The sequence below is a fragment of the Perognathus longimembris genome, chromosome 28, assembly GCF_023159225.1.
Source record: "Perognathus longimembris pacificus isolate PPM17 chromosome 28, ASM2315922v1, whole genome shotgun sequence".
NCBI classification, from domain to species: domain Eukaryota; kingdom Metazoa; phylum Chordata; class Mammalia; order Rodentia; family Heteromyidae; genus Perognathus; species Perognathus longimembris.
In genome coordinates, this window is record NC_063188.1 from 67,523,317 (window position 1) to 67,548,920 (window position 25,604).

The 25,604-nt window shown below is 39.3% G+C and overlaps 1 protein-coding gene across 1 annotated transcript in view; it reads left to right on the forward strand.

The window, feature by feature from the left end:
- The window catches only part of Arhgef9 (Cdc42 guanine nucleotide exchange factor 9), a 277,926-nt gene that overhangs the window by 34,210 nt on the left and 218,112 nt on the right, over positions 1–25,604 (forward strand). The window contains exon 2 of the mRNA XM_048335783.1: positions 23,962–25,564. Coding sequence (XP_048191740.1) covers positions 24,020–25,564 — 1,545 coding nt within the window. The 5' untranslated portion in view covers positions 23,962–24,019. The remainder of the gene's footprint in view (positions 1–23,961; positions 25,565–25,604) is intronic.

Sequence of the window (25,604 nt, forward strand, 5' to 3'; positions counted from 1 at the left end):
TTGTTTTTTTTTCAATCAATTCTAACACCAAGGAAAGATGCAGACTGTGTTTCTAATCTATGTTTCTAACATAGCACACTCATAACAGTCATGTTGACTTTCTCAGGAAGACCTCTGCAGATTTCTGATATGGTAAAAATTCACTTGTTTTACAGTGCCATTGTGTATGTGTGGGTGTGCACGATATTTTCAGGGACTTTGGGATAAGAAGAATCAATCTTGGGTGTGTATTTACCTGCCCGTTTTTTGCATATATTGTTAGGATATTTTCGTGTGTGTGTGTGTGTGTGTGTGTGTTGCGTGCATGCTCATAGACATATCCTCTATTCCCCATTATTCTCTCTTGTTTTCTCCCTCTGGTCCCCTTCTCCTCTCAAATAGTCTTTCTTTCTTTCCTTTGTTCTGATCTATGGCTTGAACTCAGTGGCTAGGTGCTGTCTGAGCTTTTAAGCTCAAGCTTTTTTATTCAGAACTGGTATAATTAAATCATAGAATTTTCAGTGTTCTGATGAACCTCTATACTATTCTATTGTGATTGTGCTAATTTATATTCCTACCAACAATATATAAGGGTTCTTACCCCCTACTCTGCACCTTCAACAGCATTTGTTTGTTTTTGTGATGATTGCCATTCCTGACTAAAGTGACATAAAGTCTTACTGTCATTTTGGCTTTCATTTCCCTGATAGCTAAGATGCTGAACATTTCTTCATGAATTTACTGGCCATTTGTATTTTGTGTGCATGTGCCAGTCCTGGGGCTTGAACTCATTTCTTGGGTGCTGTCCCTGATCTTTTGTTGTTCAAGGCTAGAACTCTACAACTTGAGCCACAACTCTACTTCTGGCTTTTTTGTAGTTAATTGGAAATAAGAATCTCATGGACTTTTCTGACTGATCTGGCTTCTAACTGTCATCCTTAGATCTCAGCCTTCTTAGTAGCTAGGATTGCAGAGATGAGCCACTGGTACCTAGCCATAAGGAACTATAGTTTCAATTCATTTGCACATCTATTAACTGGATTATTTGCTCTTTTGGTGCTTAATTTTTGAGCACTTTATCATGTATTTTTTATTTTTAATTGACTGGAAAAATCTTCATGATGGTAGTTGTTTCATTTTATATCCAGAAGCATTTAAGTTTGGTGCAATCCTGGTTATTGATTCTTGCTCTTATTTCCTCAGCATTTGGAGTCTTATTCAGAAAATCATTGCTTATGCCTATAATCTTTAAGTGTTTCTGCTATGTTTTCCTCTAGCACTTCCAAATTTTCAGGTTTTACATGAAGGTCTTTGATCCATTTGGAATTTAATTTTGTACAAGATGAGAGAAATCTATTTTCAGTCTTTTTCTTATACTTACCCATTTTCATCATCATTTGTTGAAGAGGCTATCTTTTCTTCAATGTATATTTTTAGTACCTTTGTGGAAAATCACATAGCTGTAGCTGTGTAGGTTTATTTCTCAGTTCTTTGTTCTATTCTATTGGTTTATATGTTTGGTTTTTATGCCAGTATTATAATGCTGAGCTAATCATTAATTATATTTTTAATTTATTTTTACTTAAAAATATGTTTCAAATTTCAGCACATGTTTGCACAAAATCTCTCCCTCTCTGTCCTTCAACCCCCATCCGTTTCTCATAAGAAGCAAGCCTCTTTAATTGTATAACTTTCTAGCAAAAATCTTTTATGTATATATAAGCAAAGGCATATACAATCTCCTACAAAGGTTTCACATATGCATAGATTTGTATTTTTCTTAGTAATATGTTTTATTGTAAAAGTGTTTGGATTTTTAATGTTAAGTATGACATTGTATACAGATTTGTTGTTGATATTCTTCTCAAGTTCAGGAATTACACCTTAGTCTTAGTTTGCTGAGAATTTTTAGCATGAGGTTGACTTTTGCCTGACATTTTCTATATCTGTTGATGTGATCCTATGATTTCTCTTCTTCAGTCTGCTGATATGTTGATATGATACACTATAACTGATTTTTGAATGTTGAATTATCTTATATATTTGGAATGAGTTCTACTCCATCTAATGTATACATATTTTATCAATTGTTGGCTTTAATTACTAATGTTTGGTTCAAAGTTTTCATCTATCTTCATGAGATATATTACCCTATTATACTGTCTTGTAATATCTTTTTTCTGATTTCGGTATTAGACTAAGCCTAGTTTTATACAGTAAGCTGGGAAGTATTCCCTCTACTATTTTTTTGCGGAAGAAATTATAGATACCTGATTTCATTTCTTCTTTGAATGTTTGGTAAAATTCATAAGTCAACTTAGCTTTCCTCTTTTGGCAATACTTGGGGGTTAAACTCAGCATCTTAATAGATTACCAATTGCCACATGCACACAAAACCAACACAGAGCACACAGATAAATGAAGTTTTCCTTCTTTTTTCCACCTCTTGTTTGGGCCCTAAGTGGTTGCAGGCAATGGAGCCAACTCAAGGGGTTTTCCCACACTAGGGAGCACTGTCTCCAATTCTGATCGTCTGAAGAGTAAGCTAAGAAAATGTGAGACTTCTGTCAGCCTAGACTTTAACTAGAAGTACAAAAATATCTGAGGAGAGCAAAAGGCTTTCTCTGGGGTTTAAAGGATGGAACAGGAAAGTCTGTCAGTAGAGACACTGAGTAGGAGGTTTCCAGAGAAAAGAAAACAAAGAGATTTTTTTTTTTTTTGCCAGTCCTGGGCCTTGGACTCAGGGCCTGAGCACTGTCCCTGGCTTCTTTTTGCTCAAGGCTAGCACTCTGCCACTTGAGTCACAGTGCCACTTCTGGCCATTTTCTGTATATGTGGTACTGAGGAATCGAACCCAGGGCTTCATGTATACGAGGCAAGCGCTCTTGCCACTAGGCCATATCCCCAGCCCCGAGATTTTGGTTTTTTGAGAAATAAGAGAGGATCTATTGGATCTTTGTGGAATTTTGAACGTGGAAAAGTGTTTCCATAGAAACAGATCATGAGCCACTTTTTGACTAGTTACAGACAAACTAGTCCTATAAGGTAAACGGGAGAAACCACATCCCTGCTAGAAGGAATGAGGTTGAACAAAGACTAGTGACTATAGAGAGAGCCCCAGAGTGGAACAGAGGAGTGCTAAATAGCATCGAGAATATCTTGAACAGGTCAGACACATCTTTCACCCTTACACAGGTCCTGATCCTGTGATGGGGATATGAAGGCCTAGGCATAGGAGATCTTGAGTCAGTTTGAGGAATTATGTCAGAAAAGAGTATAATTTTGAGGCCATAGTTCTTAATCTATACATGCGTATGTTGGCCCTCCCTGTCATATTACAAAGAATGAAGCTCTTGAGTGAGCCTGTATGAATACATGCTACCAGGGTAGGTGAAAGGACAAAAAACAGTCAGCATCCAAGCTGTGTTGTCTCCCAAGAAGACAATCTGAAACCATGATCCTAGGTCAAGGGAGGAGCATCTCCCTGGCCTAGGAGCTAGGGAAACTCATAAGGGCCCCTTTCTACACTTATAGGAGTACTTCTGGTGCTGTGAAAACCTAGCATAGCGTACTCTTTCTAGTTCCTTCCTGACATCTCTATTTCTAACCCAGTGTTTCCCTATGATCTGTCATCTATCTCTGTGTGTTTCTTTATGGAACAAGGCCAGTAAATCAGCAACAAAGAAAATGCCTTAGTATCAGGTGCTGGTGCCTCACACCTGTAATCCTAGCTATTCAGGAGATAGATCTGAGGATCAGGTTCAAAACACCCTGAAAGGAAAGTCCATGAGACTCTTCTACTGTCATTTTTTTTCCATGAGACTCTTATCTTCAATTAACAAGCAAAATGCCAGAAGTAGAGCTGTGGCTCAAGTGGTAGAGCACTAGCCTGGAGCACAAAAGCCCAGAGACAGTGCCTAAGTCCTTGAGTTCAAGCCTCAGGACGAACACACCACACATGCGCATGTGTGTGCGCGTGCACACACACACACACACACACACACACACACACACAGAGAAAGGGAGAGAGAGAGAGAGGAAACTATACTTGGAATAAGTCTTACTCCATGGTGGGGCTGTAAAGGGAGAAGTCAAGTTCTATTTTAAAAAATAACAAAAGGAACAGTAGGAGCAGAGAGAGATAGGGAAGGGTTCAGAAAAGGGAAAATAAAGCCAGAGGGTCTATATTCTTGGTTAATATCGGAATATGGTTAATATTCTCATAGGTCCTGTTATTTAATGTAAGGGAGTTGTTAGAGACTGCTTCAGTAATATTTGCCATCTTTCTAACAAGGGACAAACGAACCCAATCCAGTAGAATTTTGAGGCAGAACCAAACAATGGAAATAGTGTATAATAGGGAGAAAGTAGGCTAGAGATCCAAGTGAGCATATGGCAAAAAAAAGTAAGCATCTGGCATTTAGTAATCCCATAAGAAGGCAGAGGCAGCACCTAGAAGAAACCTCAAAGCAAGCCATGCCTAGCTGAGACTCTCAAAGCTAATGTTGAGTCAGGAAAAGAAAGCAGTGTCCAAAGACTGGAAAAGTGCTTGCAGAGCACAGTGAACAAGTGTGTCCTCAGCCTGGACAGAGGTGGAGAGGACAGTTCTTAAACTTCTACAGAAACAGATGGATTAGGTCTAAGTCACAGCACCAAAAAATGTTACCAGAGAGTCAGCACAGCTATCTATCTTGGTTCTTGTATTTGATGAGAGAATTTACATTTGAAATGTAATGAAAGTGATAGGAAAGTTGTTTAGGAAAAACACATTTTTTTACGAAACTAAAAGTGAATCATCTTTAGGGTGAGAATGACCCCATTGAAGTTTTCTTACCCAAATAGTGGTTCCCACAAGTCAGCATTATTATTTGTCTTTATTTTACGGATGGGAAACTGTGGCTCTGAGATAGGACATGATTTGATCAAGGTCAAGTAGGATTTGGAGTCAGGTCTTTCATCTCCAAGTCTCATCTACCTCTACTCTGGTCCAATTCCTCTGAAATGTTCCTGAAGAGCCTCTGAATCCCCTTACCTCTGTCTTTTGTAGAACTTTCTCCCAATTAGAAAAAGGCTATTGTATGTATCCAGAAAATTTGCAACTTCACAATTATGTATTCAAATCTTGGTTTGATCATGTCAGGACAATTACCTCTGCTTCTCAGTTTTGTCACCTCAAAAACAAAGATAACGCCAACTTTGAAAAATTAATTTATTTAATTTATTGTCATGGTGAAGTACAGAGGGGTTACAGTTACATGAATTAGGTAGTGAGTATATTTCTTGTCCAACTTGATACCCCTCCCTCGTTTTTCTCCCACCTTCCCTCCTACCCCATCCCTCACAGTTATACACTTAGTTTACAACATATTCTCTTGTACATATTGCTGTTACATTGCTTTGCCCTTTACCTTTTGTCTCACCATTTTAATGTTCCCCTTTCCTTCCCTAATTCAGACAAACACATATAAAAAATCTCAGGGTACCAGAATCAAATACAGTGACAACAGGGGCTAAATCATAGGGAAGGTGAACAGAGGAAAAAAGTAATTTCACACAGTATTTTGAAAATAACTTCAATGATAAACCACTTGCTTCCATATTTTGGGGGTCATTTCTTTTAGCATCATCTTATCTGATCATATGTACATAGCTACTGAGTTATTGTGATCATCTACTAGAACTATCCTTAGACATATATTATTACCAATAAGGGAGACCATACAGTTTGTGTTTCTTTGGGTCTGGCTCACTTCACTTAGTATGATTATTTTCTAAGTCTTTCCATTTTCTTACTAATGGGGCAATGTCATTCTTTCTGATAGAAGCATAGAATTCCATTATTTATATATACCATAATTTCTTGATCTACATTCATCTACTGAAGGGCATCTGGGTTGGTTCCATAATTTAGCTATGGTAAATAATGCTGCTATGAACATGATTGTGCTGGTAGCTTTAGTTTGGTCATGTTTGTGATTCTTTGGGTAAATGCCCAGAAATGGGGTTGCTGGGTCATAGGTGAGCTAGCTCCATGTTTATCTTTTTGAGGAACCTCCACATTGCTTTCCAGAGTGGTTGAACAAATTTACACTGCCACCAGAAGTGTAGTAGTGTTCCCTTTTGATGTTATCCCTGCCAGCAACTGTTGTTATTAGTTTTCTTGGTAATAGCCATTCTAACTGGGGTGAGGTGGAATCACAAAGTTGTTTTGATTTGCCTTTCTTTTATGGCCAGGGATATTGAGTACTTCTTCACGTGTCTCTTGGCCATTCTCATTTCTTCTTCAGAGAAATCTCTCTTTGTCTTTAGCTCACTTATTAATGGGGCAGTTGTTTCTTTGAGGATTTTTTTTGGGGGGTAGCTTAATTTTTTTAAGTTCTAAGTATATTTTAGATATCAGGCCCTTTTCTATTGTAGGGTCAGTGAAGATCTTTTCCCAATCGGAGGGCTTTCTATTTATCTTGCAAGCTATGTCCTTTGCCATGCAGAAGCTCTGCAGTTTCATGCAATCCCATTTATCCAACTTTTCTTTGATTTGTTGTGTTTTGGGGTCTTTCTTAAGAAAGTTTCGACCTGTTCCAAGGAGCCCTAGTGTTTCTCCTATTCCTTCCTGCAATGTGTTCAGGGTATCTGCTTTTAAATGCCAACTTTCTTATAAGATTGTAGGTTATAGGGTGGTTTTACTGTTATACTCATATGTGCAATCTCATATATTAGATGAGATTCACAGAACAGACAGAAGTTTGGAGTAAATGATTACTTACTTATCATCTAACCTTGAGAAGCTGTGATCCAAGCCATTTGCTAAGGTACTATTCTTTAATTTCTTGACTCTACAAATTCCTAGAACATTTATCTTAAAGCGTAGATTTGTCACTTGATCATGTATTTTTCAGAAATATTGTGAAATATTATATATGCAAAATCAGAAGATAGCTATGTACTGACAGCTACATGCCTTCCACCTTGATTAAGAAATAGAACAATAGTTGGTAGCTCACAACTATAATCCTACTAACAAAGGAGGTAGAGATCTGAGGGTTGTGGTTCAAAGCTAGCTTGGGCAGAAAAGTCTGTGAGACTCATATCTCCAACTGACTAGCAAAAATCTAGAAGTGTAGGTGTAGCTCAAGTGGTAGAGCACCAGCTTTTAGTGAAAAAGTCAAATGATAGCATGAGATCCTGCGTTCAAGCCTTAGTACCAGTACTGAGAGAGAGAGAGAGGAGAGAGAGAGAGACAGACAGACAGACAGACAGACAGAGACAGAGAGACAGAGAGACAGGAAGGAAGAGAAAGAAATTAAAGATTAAAAAAGGACCAAAAAGGCAACCCACATATATGACATCCTATCAATCCTGCTCTTTTGTCTCCAGAGATAATAACTATTATATTGAATATTGTTTTAATCATATACATATAAATATTTACATAGATATTTATGTATAAATATATATACACATAATTACCACATATGTACATTCTTGTTGCATGGTTTAAATTTGCCTATTTATTTACTTATTTATTTATTTTTTGCCAGTCCTGGGGCTTGGACTCAGGGCCTGAGCACTGTCCCTGGCTTCTTTTTGCTCAAGGCTAGCAGTCTGCCACTTGAGCCACAGCGCTACTTCTGGCTGTTTTCTATATATGTGGTGCTGGGTAATTGAACCCAGGGCTTCATGTATACGAGTCAAGTACTCTTGCCACTAGGCCATATTCCCAGCCCCAAATTTGCCCATTTAAAACCTTATATAAATCATACTAGTTTTTCTGAAAGTCATATTGACTGTGTATAGTTACAGTTTGTCCTTCCCACTGCCATGTATTTATTATATGAATATAAAGCACTTTATGTACCCATTAACCTGTTGAGGAATAAGTGGATTGTTTCCCATTTGAACCTCTGGCTGTATTTCTATAAACACTACTGCGCCTGGTTTCTGGGATACAGGTACAAGAGCCTCTTCAGTGTATATTCAGAAGATAGTATTCATAGATAAGCACACATATGAATCACTACGCAAGGCCAAATTGTTTCTTAATGTCCTTTTGCCAATTTATTTCCCCATAGATAGTGTATGAGAAATTATTTTTCTGCGTAACAGTGGGTTTTGTGGGGAAAAGGTTGGCTGTGAGCTTACTGGGCTGAAAGAGAGTTCTCTGAATCTTGGAGCAACTCTGTAAGGATCTGAGGAAAAGCTTGAGAAGAGCATCCCAGAGATTGGGGGCTTGAGAGGGCTGAAGGGCAAATTGATGGAAGAAAGGGATGTGAATTTTCCCCTCTTGTGTGGTGGTGGTGATTCAATCTAGGGCCTTGTGCTTGTGAGGCAAGCACTCTAGCACTGAGGTATCTCCTTAGCACTTTTTATTTTATTTTGTGTCAAGTGTCAGTCACTAGGTTGCCTAGACAGGCCTTAATGATCATTCCACTTTAATCTCCCAAGAATCTGGGATTATAGGCATGTACTACCACATTATTCAGGTCCTCATTCAAGTGTGAGAAGCTAAACTTGTTATTTTTAGTTATGGTTCTTTTGCTTAGTATTCTATTCTCTGAATATATTACAATTTACATGTCCAGAAGCTAGAAACTTATTGAGGAGCAGATAGTCTTGCATTTAGGCTCTCTATCTGTGTGTGTGTGTGTGTGTGTGTGTCCCAATTAACTTCCTCTCAGCCTCATTACATTCTTAAGATGCTCTGACTTTGCCCAAATGTCATTCTAACACTGCTTTTCAATCACTTTGCTTGAATTTTATCCCACCCAACAAGATGGGATATCTTACCTTATGCTACTTCTTTCTCAGTGGTCCACCATAAGCAAGAACAGTCTATTCTTTTGGAACTCCAACAGAAGCTTTGGCTAGGCTCTGTCAAAGGACCCCATTTTTTGTTTATCTGTGAGAGACTCAAGTTCATAGAATTCTTCTCCCTTTAGAGATCTCTGGGGTGACTGATAGAGGAGAGGGTCCCCCTTTTCATCTAGACTCCCTTTTCATCTCGTGATTTGGTTCAGTAGTATCAGCTTTAGAGATTGGCAGGATGACAAGCCTTAAACATACAGTGCACATAACCATGTCTTTTTTTTTTTTGGTTGTTTTTTTTTTTTTTTTTTTTTTTTTTTGCCAGTCCTGGTCCTTGGACTCAGAGCCTGAGCACTGTCCCTGGCTTCTTTTTACTCAAGACTAGCACTCTGCCACTTGAGCCACAGCGCCACTTCTGGCCATTTTCTGTATATGTGGTGCTAGGGCTTCATGTATTCCAGGCAAGCACTCTTACCACTAGGCCATATCCCTAGCCCCAGCCATGTCATTTGATGACAGGTGCATTGGGGTGTTGATGGGGGGTGTTTGAATACCAAGGGGGGGGCATTGCCTTCAGTTTTTGGTGTGAAAGCATTGTGAGTCAACTGCACTACTGAATGCTCTGATCAGGAGAATGACAAAAAAGAATTACAAGAAGGGCTGAAGTAGGAAATTAATCTTGTTAAGAAAAAGAAGACAGAAAATGGGCAGACAGACAGATCCTGCGAAGCTGAGTCAAGGCAGGAACATTTAGGCACTTAGGCTTTTGTGCTGCACTTTCAAAATTTGATTTCAGGAGAGGAAGATCTCTGATTGAAGAAGAAATTTCTTCTCACTGATAATGCGAAGTATTAGCACCTGTCAGAGTTAGTTCTGTGTTTAAAATACTGGCTTCCTAAAATAGATCTGAATATTTAAATATTGTCCCCTAGAGAATTTTCCTCTTTAAAGAATTTCTTGAATTCCTGCAAGGTCATTTGGTGTAGCACAGCTGTCTGGGCTTAAGCCAGAAAGTTACATAAGGATAATGAGTGCCCCTTCACTGGAGGGGTGTAAAATAATGAGATGTATGCTTTGCAGGAATACCACAAGGGAAATGGTAAGCACTAGATAGTGATGATGACTGAAGAGTTGGAATGAGAGGGCTAGAGAGTAAAAGCTAGCGAAATTAGTCCTTAGTGTGCCTGCTTGACTTTTCTTTTCTCTCCCAGCTTCAGATCCCTTGTGCTGGCTTCTTAGCCTATCAGGGTCATGTAATAAGGTCTTCCCCCTCCAGATCAATGTAAGAGGTAATGGTGAATCTAGCCATTTTATGGAGCAGGCAGGAAATGGTTCACAGAATTCCTATGCATGAAGTTATTACTAAGGGTTGAGCCCCTAAATAGAGGCTTGGAACTTCTATGCTTATATATCTTTTCTTTATTTTGGTACTGGGACTGGGACTTGAACTCAGGGCCTTGTATTCTCACATGGCTTTTTTGCTAGATTTTGCTTTTTTTGATGTGCTACCAACTTGAGCTATACCTTCACTTCTGACTTTTTGATGATTAATTGGAGATAAGAGTCTTAGGAACTTCTCTTCCCAGGCTGGTTTCTAACTACAGTCTTCAGATCTCTGTCTCCTGACTAATAGGATTACAGGCATGGGTCATCAGTGCCTGGCTTAGGCTTATCTATTGGTATAATTTTATTTTATGTTTTTTGAACCTCTGTCTTCAGAAAATTTGAAGAAATTCTAAACAGTTACAAGCATCAGATCTAATGATTTCACAGCTCTAGGTAATCTGACATATTAAAAGATTCACAAGTTTAGATAATTTTGTTCTCCCTGCCTATGTGTATGAAAGAGAGAGAGAGAGCATGAGAGAGCATGAGCAATAAGAAAATTGCATATATGTTAAAACTGTAAAATTGGCTGTAATTTTGCAAAAGGGCTGAAGACTGTCATATCCTTTGAATCTTTATAAATAATCACTGAAAGAAGAAAGTATGAGGGGAGACCGTGTCATGTGTGCCAGAAGGCATATTACACAGGCAGTGGTCATCACAGAAACTGATTTTTGTCTAGTTCTCACTGGCACTGTTTATAATGTGAGAAGATTGCCTCATGAGATTCATCAAGAGGAGATGAGCTAGCACTCAGAGCACTATGAGGTTGTAAAATGGCAACTCTACCTCCCCCATTAAACCTACCTATAATCCCTGAATGCTCACATGGCAGGACTGAAGGGCCTTGACAGACCCTTGGGAAGGCAGCTCTAACTTCAGCTAGCTCTGGGTAGCAAACTTGACTCTTATTTGGAATTATGTAACTTTGAGCAAGTGTTTCCCTTCTTAGGGTTTCCCTTTATAAAATGAGTGCCTAAAGCCAGGTGCTTGTGACTCACATGAATAATCCTAGCTACTTAGGAAGGTGAAATTTGAGGATCATAGTTCTAAGTTAGCCCAGGCACAAATGTCTGTGTGATGCTTATCTCAACTCTAACTAGCAAAAAGCTGGAAGTGAAGCTGTGCTCAAGTGTTAGAGTATGATTTGGCAGGGAGATGTAGTGAGAAAGTCCATGACATTCACTTTGTACAGAGAATAAGGACTGAATAAATGTAGGTGTTCTTATTGTTACCATTATTTTACTGCTGTTGGTTCTTTGGGCTTTCATCTGTATCAGACTGTAGACAGGAGTTGTGTTCCTTAAGTAGGAACAAGTTTTCAAAATCATGACTGTCATTGCATGGAGAGGCTGTTTCCTCCTACATTCTTTGTGAATGATGAGATACTTGAAGTGAATCTTGCAATCCCTATGGGCTTTGGCTTAGGGTTTTTGCTTTCTGCTAGGCTAGGCAGATCTGAAAATCTGGCTCCCCCTGCTCCTCATGCCTTTGGCAGGGCAGTACTTCTGCTGGTTTGGAGGATGTGAGCCAGGTGGTAGTAGATTGTTTTCCTCTGGATGGGAATTTGGCCAGGAAATAGAGGAAATCCAAGCTGGGGTGAATCCAGATTTCTAGCTGGTGAGCAGGAACACTAGAAGGAGAAGGACCAGTTGGGATGATGAGAAGACAAACAAATGGGAGTTTTAGTGACCCCAGGGTGACACCTGCTCTCTTTAGGTCCAGTGAGTGTTGGTCACGTGGCTTCTGTGCTAATTTCTTCCTGTGTGTGTTTAGTAATGTTGATTCTTGATGAATCAGTGGACTGTAGATATAAGAGTGTATGTATATTTGCATTCATTTTGCAGGCAGTAGTATGTTTCAGTGTTTAGGAAGCCAGACTTCCTGCATTTGAATCCTTGCTACAAAATATATCAGTTGTGTTCATTTGCTTCTGTGTATCTGGAGTTCCTCATCTTCAAAATGCCCATAATAGTATGTACCTTGTAACTTTCTTGTCATCATGATAAGCTAATAGATGAAAAGTATTCAAAATAGTGCCTAGCATATAGTGACTGACTACCAGTGTTTGTTTCTGCCTCTGTCTGTCTGCGTATCCATCCATCCATCCATCTATCATCTATCTAATCTATTTTTGTGCCAGTTCTGGGGTTGAACTCAGGGTTTAGGCACTGTCCTTTAATTTTTTCATTGAAAGAAAGCACTTCACCACCTCTACTTCCAGTTTTTTTGGTGATTACAGGTGAGAGTCTTTCAGATATGTTTGCCTGGGCTGGCTTTGAATTGCAATCCTCAGATCTCAACCTTCTGAGGCATGAGCCTCTGGTGGCTGGCCACACTACCTTCTAAATTCACCTAACAAATATGAGCTTCTGTCACTACATTGATAGATGGGCCTCTATTGCCATTGGGTACACCCAGGATAACAAAATTAAGACATGGCATTTGATTTGATTGAATACTTTTAATCTTCAGTCATGGTGCTGATGAAGCATAGGTTTTACGTAGGAGGAAGTAGGTGGCATGAAAAGAGCACCAGATACTAAATGTTATGTCTCACCTAACATATGCTCAGACTTTTGCCAGGGTTGGTAGATGCATAAGAAATATTTCTCATTCTTGACTTCCACAAAAGTCTGACTCAAGAGACAGGTTCTAAGCTGCAACAAAAATGACCTCTGATTTAAGCATTCAAGAATGTGTAAAAGTATATTGGAGGTTCACAGAATTCCTAGGAATGCTGGAGAACTTGAATTAGAACTTTATAGCTACAAACAAAACCACACCAGATTTGTACATTAAAGATGCATGCACGTTTGCGTGTGTGTGTGTGTCTGTTGTCTGTGTGTGGGTGTGTGCACACGTGCGCGCATGCACATATATGCCAGTAAGTCTGGGCCTTGGCTCTTTCTTTTTGCAAAACAGCAGTTGATCAACACAGTGCCTCTTAATCAATATCAACCTCTAAACATTCTCACCCACCACTCCCACTCCCACCTCATCCCTCATTTTTCTTTATTTTAGATTATGTTTTAAGTGGCATTGTGGCTCAAGTGGTAGAGCACTAGGGAGAATCCCCTGGCCTTGGCTCTTCCTCCACTTCTATTAAAGAGAGAATTTAAATCTGGAAAGGAGCTAAGAGGCTGCCATCGATAGGCCATCCCAGTCAGCAGCTCTTCCTGAAATTGGCCTTTTCGGAGAAAGACTGGCTCTAAAATACTTGTTCAGCATCCTAAGCTTCCACCCACCTGAGACAGAAAGTTTCTCTTCTTTGACTGACCTCAGACCAGCTAGTTTTCTTATATACAAATGAATGGGTAGTTCTCTATGTCTTTTCCTCCAGGCTGAAACTGGTTTTGTCTCTACCTCTCTTCTAAGATTTACAGCCTCAGCTTCATGGAACTTGTCTGAAATTTTTTGTTTCCCTTTCTTCTGTTTATCTCCATGGAGACTTTGTTGTGGGGCCTAGACTTTGGGTCTAGAATGAACTGTTTGTTCTCATCTTTTTCTCATGTTCTATCTTTGCTCTTTCTCCTCTCTGAGCCCCAATTCTTCTACCCCTTTCCCAAGCCAACTTCAAGCTCCTAAATATAGCCTTAAGTTTTACCAAATTTCCTTTTTAGCACATTCTGTCATTGCTGCACTCTTTTACTCTAATTTTTAGCCTTCCCTAGTACCCACATTTTATATGGGAAACTAAGGAGTCAGGGATGCAGAATGAGCAGTTGTACTGGGGCTTCAACTCAGGATCAGAGTGTTGTCCCTCAACTTTCTGCTGAAGGCTGGCATTCTGCCACTTGAGCCACAGCTTCAGTTCTCAAGCTCATTAATTGGACATGAGGTTTTTTTTTGTTGTTGTTGTCGTTTTTGGCCCGTCCTGGGGCTTGGACTCAGGGCCTGAGCACTGTCCCTGGCTTCTTCTTGCTCAAGGCTAGCACTCTGCCACTTGAGCCACAGCGCCACTTCTGGCCATTTTCTGTATATGTGGTGCTGGGGAATTGAACCCAGGGCCTCATGTATACGAGGCAAGCACTCTTGCCACTAGGCCACATCCCTAGCCCATGGACATAAGAGTTTTATGGAGGCCTGAGATTTAGCCTACTGGAATCATACTTGCCTGGCAAGTATGACAATCTGGGTTTGTTAGTAACATACAAAACCAACCAAACAAACCTTTGAGCTGGGAATGTGGCTTAGTGGTAGAGTGCTTGCCTAGCATGTATGAAGCCCTGGGTTCGATTCCTCAGCACCACAGATATAGAAAATGGTCAGAAGTGGCACTGTGGCTCAAGTGGCAGAGTGCTAGCCTTGAGCAAAAAAGAAGCCAGGGACAGTGCTCAGGGCCTGAGTCCAAGCCCCAGGACAGAAAGAAAAGAAAAGAAAAGAAAGGAAAAGAAAAAAAAAGAGAAGTTCTCCCCAGAACCTACATTTTGTCCCATGTGGTGCAGTTTAAAGTCATTTAATACTGAGAAAATATTTGTAATACATGTCAAAATATTTGACAAAATATTTTTGTAAAAGTCTTGTCATCTGTAGTGTTTATCCCCCACTGTTTCTATTTCCCAGAATCTCTTTCTGGTCTCTTTTCCCTCTACCCCAACAACAGCACACCTTTATTCTGTCCTTATTTTAGCCTCTTCCCTCTGCCTCCAGAAATGTTTCCAAGGAAACCAAATTATAAGGGATTAGAAGATGAAACTGCCTAAGTGAATCATAGTCTTGGGAGCCCCACAATATAAATTTTGTTCCGACTACTGCCTGAGTTCTATTAGGCTCAACCCTATATGTAGCAGTGATCTGGCTCTCTTGACTAAACTTTAATCTCCTTGCCATTTAAGATTTTTCTATGCCTTTGCCTCACCTTCTTGCTTTCCTCAGCTAATTTCGTGCCATCCAGTCTGTGAGATAAGCATGATATTACTCTCCTGTGTTGCCTAGTCTTTTGTCTTTTGAAATAGGAATACAATCCCTACTGAAGTCATCCAGAAGTAAAATTCATCTCTCTCCCTCTCTATTTCTCTCTATATAACATGGCTGTTATATATGTATATAGTATATATAGCTCATATATATGTATATAGTGTATACTATTCAATGCATACTAGACAGCTCCATGCTTTTCATCATATAGAATCACCTCCAAAACCTCTAGTATCATAACTTCCTCCTAATGAAATTGAATTTCAGAGACATTGAATGACTCACCTGAAGTAATATAATTAGTGATGATAAAGTTAAAAATGTCTCTGTACTACTACAGAAAGGTATGAAATGTATGAAATGTATGAAGTCCCAGATTTTTATGAGTCAGTACTCGTTAAACTGGATGTTTCATATAATTCAATATAATACAATGACCATAGGCCAGGAATGTTTTTTATTTGTTTTATTTTTTGTTTTGTTTTTGATAGATAGGCTAGCATTCTACAAATTGTTCATTCTACCAATGTTCTAGCTGCATCTACTTTTGCTATTTTTCAAATAGGTCTCTTTTTTCCCCTGGACTGATTTGGACTGTGATTCTCCTATTTGTGTTTCCCCTGAACCTGCATGACAGCTATTTATCACCATACCCAGCTTTTTATTGATTACTATGGAATGTCACAAACTATTTGTCCAGGGCAACCGCAAACCACTCTCCTCCCAATTCCAGCCTCAATTAACTAGGATTACAGTGTAAGCCATTGTGCCCAGCCAGGATTGTTTCATTGTTGTTGTTTACTATTATTGTCCTAGAGGCTTGACCAGTTCTTCACCTATAGTAGGAACTCAGTATATTTGTTAAATGAAGGAAGGAAAAGACATGTTTAATCCTTAGGAATATTTGATGTAATAAATTTCTAAGGAATAAAATTTGAGAAAGTCAGAGGAATATTGTACAAACTTGAAAAACAGTTATAACAGTGAAGACTATAAAAAGTCCATCATCACAGTATTTAAATAAGTAATAGTTCATTCATATGTTTATGTTGCCAGCAAAGAAGTATTTTATAGTCAGTGGCATGGAAGTCCCCAAACTGTATCATTAAATGCATAGATTACTAAATAAATATTTATATAGGGTTTGGTCCCAATCAATGTATGCAAAAAGAAAATAAATTAAAAATATATTATGACAAGAGGCAAACAATTATTTTCCTTTTTAACATTTCTTCATAATTTTTTGTGATTGCTATGTTTCCTAGTGATGGAGGTAAATTGCTTTTAGGGCTTATGACATATTATTTAATATATTTACAAAACACATTCTCTTAGTGAGGCATATTAATTATTAATTTCATATACCCTTTAATTGTGAGTTATTCATTTTTATCTTTCAAATAAAGGTTTTACCTATACAAGTAATATATGTATAAAATATATATGCAAAAAACACACATAAAATGTCTATTATCCCTATACTCCTAAGTAGCACCATAGGTTGAACAAAATGCATATTACTTTATATTGAAAATGATTAGTTCAATGTCATTCATATCTTTACATGCTATAATCTTTATCAGTGTATAATAGTTTAGTTACTTATGTCAAATTTTCTTTGATCTATCTAGAGTATTCAATTACAAATGTATACTATAACACAAAAATGCAAAAACACATACCCCTGTGTATATGTTTTGCACATGTATTTAGACTAAATTTGAAAAGCAGAATTTTATTTGAATAGTTATGAAATTTAAAACTTTTGACATACTGCTAAAATGTATATATTTAAAAGTCAGATCAACTTGTCCTTCAAATAATAACTTTTTCCATAATTTGCCAGTTTAATATACAACAGTAATGTTTCATTAACCATGCAAGATGATTATGTAAGGTACATTGTTTAATCATAGTAACTCTCTCATGCATATTGATAAAAAAAAAGGCATACATACTTTGAGTGTCCATTCTCTTTTCTGTATGGTAATATTTCCTTAAACATCTTCAAAATTTTTCTATATCCCCTATTAAAAACACCTGTCAGGAGGTGATCATATGTGACTGATGTGTGTGTCATCCATTCAGCACAGTATCTTAGCTTTAGAGAGCTTTAGAGAGAATTAGGAGTTAGTAAACATAGAAAACTAGGAAAAGCACCCAAGTTTGTTTTTTTTTTAAGAAAAACAACCTAAGTTTAGTATGCAAATAGTCCTATGGAAAACAGCAAATGAAAACACTTCAATTCAGTTTTAAAAAATTGCTAGTGGGTTAGTTCATAATCCTAGCTTCTCAGCAGGCTGAGATCTGAAGATTATGGTTTGAAGCCAACTTGGGCAGGAAAGTCCAAGAGACTCTTATCTCCAATTAACCAGCTAAAAGACAGAAGCTGAGCTGTATGTAGTTCAAGTGATAGAGCACTAGCGCTGGGCAAAAAAGAAATGAAAACCTAAGGGAAAATGCCCAGGCCCTGAATTTAACCCCAGGACTGGCATGGAATTTTTTTTTATAACCCAGTAAGAAAAGTAAGAGATTATGATATGTGAGCCAATACCTCCTTTCTCTCTCTCAGATCAGAGTGTTGAGTCTCCTGGAGCCAGAAACTAGGCCTCCTCCCCCTCCCTACTAGCTTCCACTTAGAGGACTTTTTTCCAAAGAAGAACAGCATCTCAGCCTTTCTCATCATGTTTATAGCTACCTGTTGCTGAGCCGAAGTCCCAAGGCAAGTGTAGTTGTAGGGGTACTCATTTTTGTTGCCAATTCCCCATTTATGCACTGTACTTTGGCTGTACTTTGGGCTCCGTATACTTAGAAGACTTGAGTCCTGTTCACCTTGCTCCAACTCTTGAGGCTGTGGACCCATATGGAGAGACGTAAGGAAAGAAAACTTCAGTGGCTACTGTCCTCCACTAACTACTAAGACACCACATATAGAAGAGCTGCCATTCAGAATCTGGTCATTAACCCAACCATCAGCTTCAGAACCCTGACTCAGAGGCTGTGCCAGGAAGAAGAGCAAGTTATAAACAGAGAGCTTCTAATCTCTTGACATATAAACTGATGTCATTTGTAAGGGAACATGAAGAAATTCCAAACTGAAAGCATTCTTAAATACAACTGCAGGTTGTAGGGACATGCATTTGGAGGAGATTCAAAATAGATGATAAACTGTTTGGCAGCTATTTTATAGATAATAACTGGATAATGAGATAGCTGTGAGGGGGCAAACATATTGGACCAGAATAATTATCTAACACTAGCTTTAAAGATTATTCCTTCTATATAAAAAATCTTACTATTTGACTAGATTGTTTGAAAGCCAATTTATGTTCCAGGGCATTATTGAAAATGGATTCAGCAATCACTTGCCTAAAATATGTGTGAGAAAATCATAGAAATGTGCAATTAAGGCATCGCAATAAACAGTAGGACAACAGAAATAAAATAACAAATCAGAAAATATTTTGAAATTAATGCAAATGGAATAGGGAAAAATTAGTGAAAGCAGCCAACTGCCTGGCTCACATTTCTAATCTTAGCTATTTGGGATGCTGAAATCTGAGTATCCCAGTTCAAAGCCAGCCCAGGCAGAAAGGGCTGTGACACTTATCTCCAATTAACCAGCAAAAAGTCAGAAATTGATCTGTGGTTATATTGGTACATTGCTAGCCTTGAGTAAAACAAGCTCAGGGAGAGCACACAGGCCCTGAGTTAAAGCCGTAGTAATGATACCAAGACAAAACCCAATGAGACAGAAATGGAGGGATAATAGGTGAACAAATGCATCGATAGTACTCACTAGACACTGTGTCGAAAATGCACTATACAACTTGTGGCTGGGGATGGGAGGGAAAAACTGGAAGAGAGCACGTGAAAAGATAACATTGTCCAAAAAGCAATATACTCAGTAACTGACTAATGTAACAGTAACCTCTCTGTACATCACTTTTATAACAACAATACAATTTTAAAAATAAAAAAATTCTTGCACCATGAAGTGGCACCGAAGCATTAATTACCAGTGGAATGACCCCATAGTGAAGAAATTAAGACCCTATGTTAAAGAAATTAGATTTAGAACAGTGTAGAGGACTACACATGCACTGGTAATCTTTTAAACAAAAGGGCCAGATAATTATATGCCTGTATGCAAGTGTCATAATGAACTCCCTTTCTACAATTAATTTACATTAATGAAAAAGTAAAAACAAAAGAAGCCAAATAATAAGTGTATTAGGCTTTTGATGGCCATGCATTTTTGACTATCACTACTCTTTTTGCTTTGGGGTGGGGAGGTATAGTACTGAGGCTTGATCTCAGGGCCTCACGTTCTTGTTTGGATTTTTTCATGTAAGGCTTGTGCTCTACCACTTGAGTCACACCTCCAGTTTGTGGTTTTTGCTGACTGATTGGAAATAAATGTCTCTCAAAATTTTTTCTCTGGGCGGGCTTCAACCACTATCCTCAGATCTCAGCCTCCTGAGTAGCAAGGATTACAGCCTTGAGCCACCAAACCCGACTCAGTTTCAGATCTTATGTTTTAGTCTTTATTCCATTTGGAGTTGATTTTTGTATACAAAGTGTGGCAAGTGTCCAGTTTCATTCTTCTGCATGAGAATATCCACTTTTCCCAACACTATTTATTGAAAAGACTTTCCTGTCTTTATCATGTATTTCTGGCAGCTTTGCTGAAAATTAAGTGTAAATGTGTGGATTCGTTTCTGGGCAGAAAGCCCAGAAGAGAGAATTCTGTTCAATTGGATTCTAGCTGTCTTTGTGCCAGTACCATTATGCCGTGATTACTATAGCTCTATAGTAGATTTTGAAGACAGGTTTTGTGATACCTCCAGCTTTGTTCTTTTTGCTTAATATTGCTTTGGCTATTGAGATCTTACTGTAGTTTCCTAGAATTTTGGGATCTATTTTCTATTCCTCTGAAAATGTCATTGGCATTTTAAAAGGAATTAGATTGCTTTGAATAGTGCTATGGTTGGAATATGGTTTGCCCCATCAAAAACTTATGTTGAAAGCTAAGTGGTGCATGCCTATAATCCTAGCTACTTTGGATGTAGAAACAGGAGGATTGTGAGGTCCAGAATACTATATTCAAAAAAATTATATATAAACAGGAGGGCTGGGACATGGCTCAAGTAGTAGAGCATTAGCCTATCAAGCATAGGGCCCTGTGTTCAATCCCAAGTTTCACAAGAAAGAATGGAAGAAAGAGAGAGAGGAAGATAGTGAGAGGGAGAAAAAGAAGGCAGGAGGAAAAGAGAAAGAAAGGAAAGAAAGAATGACAAAAAGAAAGGAAGGTTGTGTTGAAATTTCCCATTGTGACTGTGTTAGATGTAAAACCATTATGAGGGGAGTGGATTGTTAAAATTAATGTGCTTCTTTTGAGAGTATTGTTATAAAGCAAGGCCACATTATTTTTTTTCTCTTCCTCATATGCCTACTTTACCATCTGCTTTCATATTAGTCATATATGACATAGCACAAGGTTTTCTGAAAGTTTAGTAGATACTGGGACCAAGTTCTTAGACTTTCCATCCTCTAAAACTGTCAGTCCAATTAAGCCTCTATTCTTTATAAATCACTTAGTCTTAAATAGTCTGATTTTATTTTGTTTTTTTGGTGGCAGTACAGGGGTTTAAACTCTGCCTTGTGCTCTCACTTTGGCTGTTTTGTTCAAGGGTGACCTTAAGCTATAGCCCCACTTCCTGCTTTTTGCTAGTTAAATTGAGCTGAATCTCAGGGACATATATGCCCCAGCTGGCTTCAAAATATGATTCTCAGATCTCAAGTTCCTGAGTGGCCAGGATTACAGATGTGAGCCACCAACTCCTGGCTTAAGTATTCTTTTATACCAACAGCAAACAGACTAAGACAGATATAATGTTAAAAATATTTGTCCTAATATATGAATGCAGTTTTTTTTCAATTTATCAATGCCTTCAATTTTCGTAAATGTCTTAGAGGTCAGATCTTTCACGTTGGTTCAATTTATTTCTAAAACCTTTTTATGCTTTTGTAAATAATGTCTTTGTAAAACTTATTTTTCAGACAATGTGCTTTTCTTGTACTTTCTATACTTCAGTTACATCCTGTGAAATGATGGATAAGGTAGACTAAAGGATCTCAAAGTTTTCTTTGGTTTTAGTTGTACTTAGAGACCAAGATGAGTCTTTTAAGAGCATGTGTGTTCTTATGGGTATACACTTTGAGTAAATATCCAGAGGAAGGTCTATGGCCAGTTAGAACACTGGGGAAAATGAGAGTCCTGAGTTCACCTGTCTAATTTGTGAATGCTTTTTGTAGGAGGCTTACTGGGTCTCATCATCTGATACCTTTCCCACATCTCTTATCTCCCACTGATACTCTAGCCCCTAGCACCGGATGTATCCAGATGTATTTGAGGAAGTTCATTTTGCTCAAGTATACTTAGGGAAGTCCTAAAGCAGAAAAGCAAGCAGGCTTGCATAATAATTACCTTCTGTGAAAGCCCTACTCTAAAAAGGGAGAATAGTATAATACTATAATTTTTAAGAACATAGCTTCTGAATCCACAGTAGTACTGAGGATTGACCTCAAGATTTGGGCACTATCCATCAGATTTTTTGCTCAAAGCCACCACTCTACCTCTTGAGCCACTATTTCACTTTCAACTTTTAGGTTAATTGGAGATAAGTCTCTTGGACTTTCCTTCCCCAAGCTGTCTCCAAATCATGATCCTCAGATTTCAGCCACCTGAGTAGCTAGGATTATCAAGTGTGAGCTACTGGCACCAGCTTGAACCACACTTTAGCATTCACACCTCAACTATATTTGGTAGTGGTGACAAGCATAAGGTAGCTATGAAGAGCATAGGCAGAATCATCTAAGCATCTTTAAATGGAAACAATAATAATATTTACCTCATAGAGTTGATATGAGACATATGTGGATAAGTAACTTAGTAAGGTATCTGGAACTTAAATGTTAAAATGCTTTCATCCTGAGTGAGATAGACTGCTCATCTTTGTGTATGGGGTGACAGGATGTTTCAGAGGTAAGGGCTCTACCTACCTTGGGAAGGAAGCATATGACTAAAGTGTCTGTTCTTAGCCTACCACTGGCTTGCTGGTGACAATGGTCAAGTTTCTATCCCTTTGTGGTCTCATTGTCCCAAACTAAATCATCTTTCTGCTCACTTTGAATTTGAGCATTTTCTAAGTCAAACATGTTCGGTGCAGCCAGGTGTCAGGAGCTCACATCTGTAGTCCTATATATTAAAGGAATCTGAGATTCAAAACCATTCCAAAAGTAAAGGCCCTCTTATCACCAGTAAATCAACCAATAAGCCAAAAGTGGAAGTGTGGTTCCAGTGGGAGAGCACTAGCCTTGAGAATAAAAAAAGGGTCAATACCCAGGTCCTGAGTTCAAATCCTACCTAGTACCAACAGTAACCTCCCCCCAAAAAACCCACAAACCAAACCAAAAACAAAGCAGATTGTGTGCAGACTATTTAAATACATACATTAAGGAAACAGCAGCCCTGCTGTTCCCTTGGCTTTGTAGCTTAGGCAAGATATGTGTCTTTTTCTCTGGAGCTGCTGTATTTCCCTGTACAAGAGCAATGTGACTGATTTCTTATGTACCTTTCAGCTTCTTTTCTTTTTCTTCTTTTTTTTGGGGGGGGGTGTATAAAACTGTCAGGTGACATTAGCCTTGAAGACCAGAGGAAAGAGGGAAAATTAGACTTCCCTTAGCTTAATGAGCTGGCCCCTAACAAAAAAAAACAACAACAAGACTACAGAAGCTATGCAGGACCCATGGCTTGATGTACTTGCTTTCCACTCTTAGCAAACATTCTGAGACTGTTCGTGGTAGAAGGGCAAAGAGCACTGACTGGATAGAGAGAGACATTGGCCTAAGTAAACGTTCATTTCCAGTCCCAGCTGTTCTAGGAAGCATCCTGATGGCACTAATCACCACTCTTTCTGTGTGCCTTTCCCCAGCCCCCACCCTGTCACTCTACTGTTTCTTCCCTTCTTTCCTCCAAGCCTCTGCTGCCTTTGTGTATACATCTATTAGAACATTTTTAGTATTGGCTGCACTGTAATTGTTTGTTTACATCCACAGGTCTCTCCCAGTAGTCTGTGAGCTCGGGTGACTAGCTGTATACGTCTGATTCATCTTGGTGTCCAGCACCTAGCTGAGGGGGTCATTGCTTGAGCAGGTGATCTGGTAGGCGAACTCTCACAGGCAGGCTACCCAAGGGAAAGAAGGAGCAAATGAGAGAAGGAAGCATGGAATCGATTTCTGCCTGCTGCTACCTTGACTTGGTGGTATAGGCAAGACAGGTATCTTCTCTCTATCTCCTGTGCTTGCCTGTAAAGTGAGAGGATCAAAGATGGATTTCTTAGCTTTCAAAAATAATGTATTTGCTCAATTGTCACAAGCTGATAATAATCGCTGAAAATTATGGCTCTCTAAAGTATATTTGCACTTAAATAGGATTCAAGGTTTTTTTGCTGCACAAATTAAACTGTACCATCCCCAGAACAAAATTTTAAACTAGTGAATTAGCTTTGGCTTTGCAAAGATCCTCAAAGTTTGGTAGCCCAGTGATAGTAAAAATGTGTACTCTATATTTGATAATTAGAAATCTGTAAAGAATCCTGTTTGTAGCCTTACCTAATCTAGCCTTCCTCTCCTCTCTCTCTCTTTCTCTGTCTTGTTTATATTCTCTCTAATCAATTTTCTTGCTCTCTCTCCTTTGCCTCCCTTTCCCTCCTCTCTCTCTGTCTCTGTCTCTGTTTCTCTCTGTCTCTCTCTGTCTCTATTTCTCTGTCTCTCTCTCTTTTTCTCTGTCTCTCTCTGTCTCTCCTTCAGCTGGAAATAACTGCTCAGCCCTTTCCTGTGCCTTGGTGGCCCATCCCCTGCAGTGACCATGGAGACACCCAACAGCTGCCCGACTGCTTCCTTCTCAGACTTTGTGCTCAATGGTCGCCAGGATCAGGGCTCCCCAGACCCCCCTGAGATAGAAGGCCCAACCAAGCAGAGCGGGCAGGATATCCTAGCAGAGCCTGAGCAGTTTAATCTGAGAGACTTGACTCTCAGGGAAGAGAGTGGATACAACAAGAAGAAAACTAAAGTCAATAAGATCTGGAATTTTGTGAGCCGTAAAAAGGGGTCTCCCAGCCAGAGGAAAAGACCCCAATCTATGGTTTTATCTGGAGACATCTTTGGTCCATTCGAGGGCAAATCCAAAGTCACTTTCAAAGATAGAATGAAGTCATTCAGGATGACGAAGAGTTCCATGGGGGCCTCCAAGAAAATTGACTTTAAGTATGACAGGCCGGTGGAGACCCAGGAGGCCCCAGGTATCTACTGGATGAGGAAGGTTGAAGATGCTCCAAAATCTTTCCGTCATTCCTATGCAGGCCACACTGAAGACCTGGAGCCTTTCTTAGAGAATGTTCAGAAGTTCATACAAACCCCCAAGAGGGTCAACCAGAAGGTGTTGGTGGCTGATGACTTTGGCATCCAAGTGGAGGAAGAGTCTTGTGAGGAAGAAGCTCCAGGGAATGTAAAGGGTGACAAGAGAGCTAAAAAGCTCCTGAAAAATATGTTCCCCAGGGCTGGTGAGGCTCTTCCAACATGGTCTGAACACACCAAAATTCAAGAGCCCCAGAGCACTCTAGGGGACTCAACCCTAAAAGAACTCCTGGAAAGCAGCTGTGAAGAGTACCCAGGACATCAGCGCCGAGACAAGGGTGCTCCATTTGGTGGTGTTGTCAAATTCTTCACCAATATGGCTGAAGTGGCCCGCAAATGGCGGGCAGTCTCCCATGAAGAGTCTGTAAAATTTAGTCACCGCCACCGTGAAGTCTACTTCAGAGGTTGCAGTAATGACTCCACCCTGGAGGATGCTACCTCTCGGGCCTCCTTTAACCTACCCTACAGGACCAGTAAGGTGACATTTTGGAGCCGTGCTGAGGGAAAACATGGCCGTTACCATTGGAAGGCCTCACAGGCCTCCTGTAAATTTGAGATGAGTATTGAAGGGGAAGAGGCACCACACCAGGTTGTAGAAGATTCTGACAATGCTGCCACTTCCACTGTGACTTTGGCTGGCTTTGAGTTTAAAGATAACCCTGTACAGAAGAAAGGCTGTAATCCCTCCAACTGCCCCACCAAAGAATACTCGTCTTCAGAGATTGATGAAGACACTGAGACTGTAGTCAGCTTCCTCAAGGAGGATGAAAGTACTAGAGAATCCCCTGAGTTGAGTACGTGCACCACAAAAGTCACTACTGAAGTTGTTTTGGAGGAGTTGGAGGAAAAGTTCAGTGCACTGAAGAAGGAAGAGGATGGCAGAGGATCAGAGGAGTCTGACCAGGGCAAGCAACCAAAGAAGCTGGAGCTGGAAAGGGGTGCAGTTGATACAGATGGCATAGCCAACCAGGCCTGTGCTGTTGTCTGCGGTGCTCAGGTAAGGCTGGCCATTCCACATAACCATTTGAAACATTTGA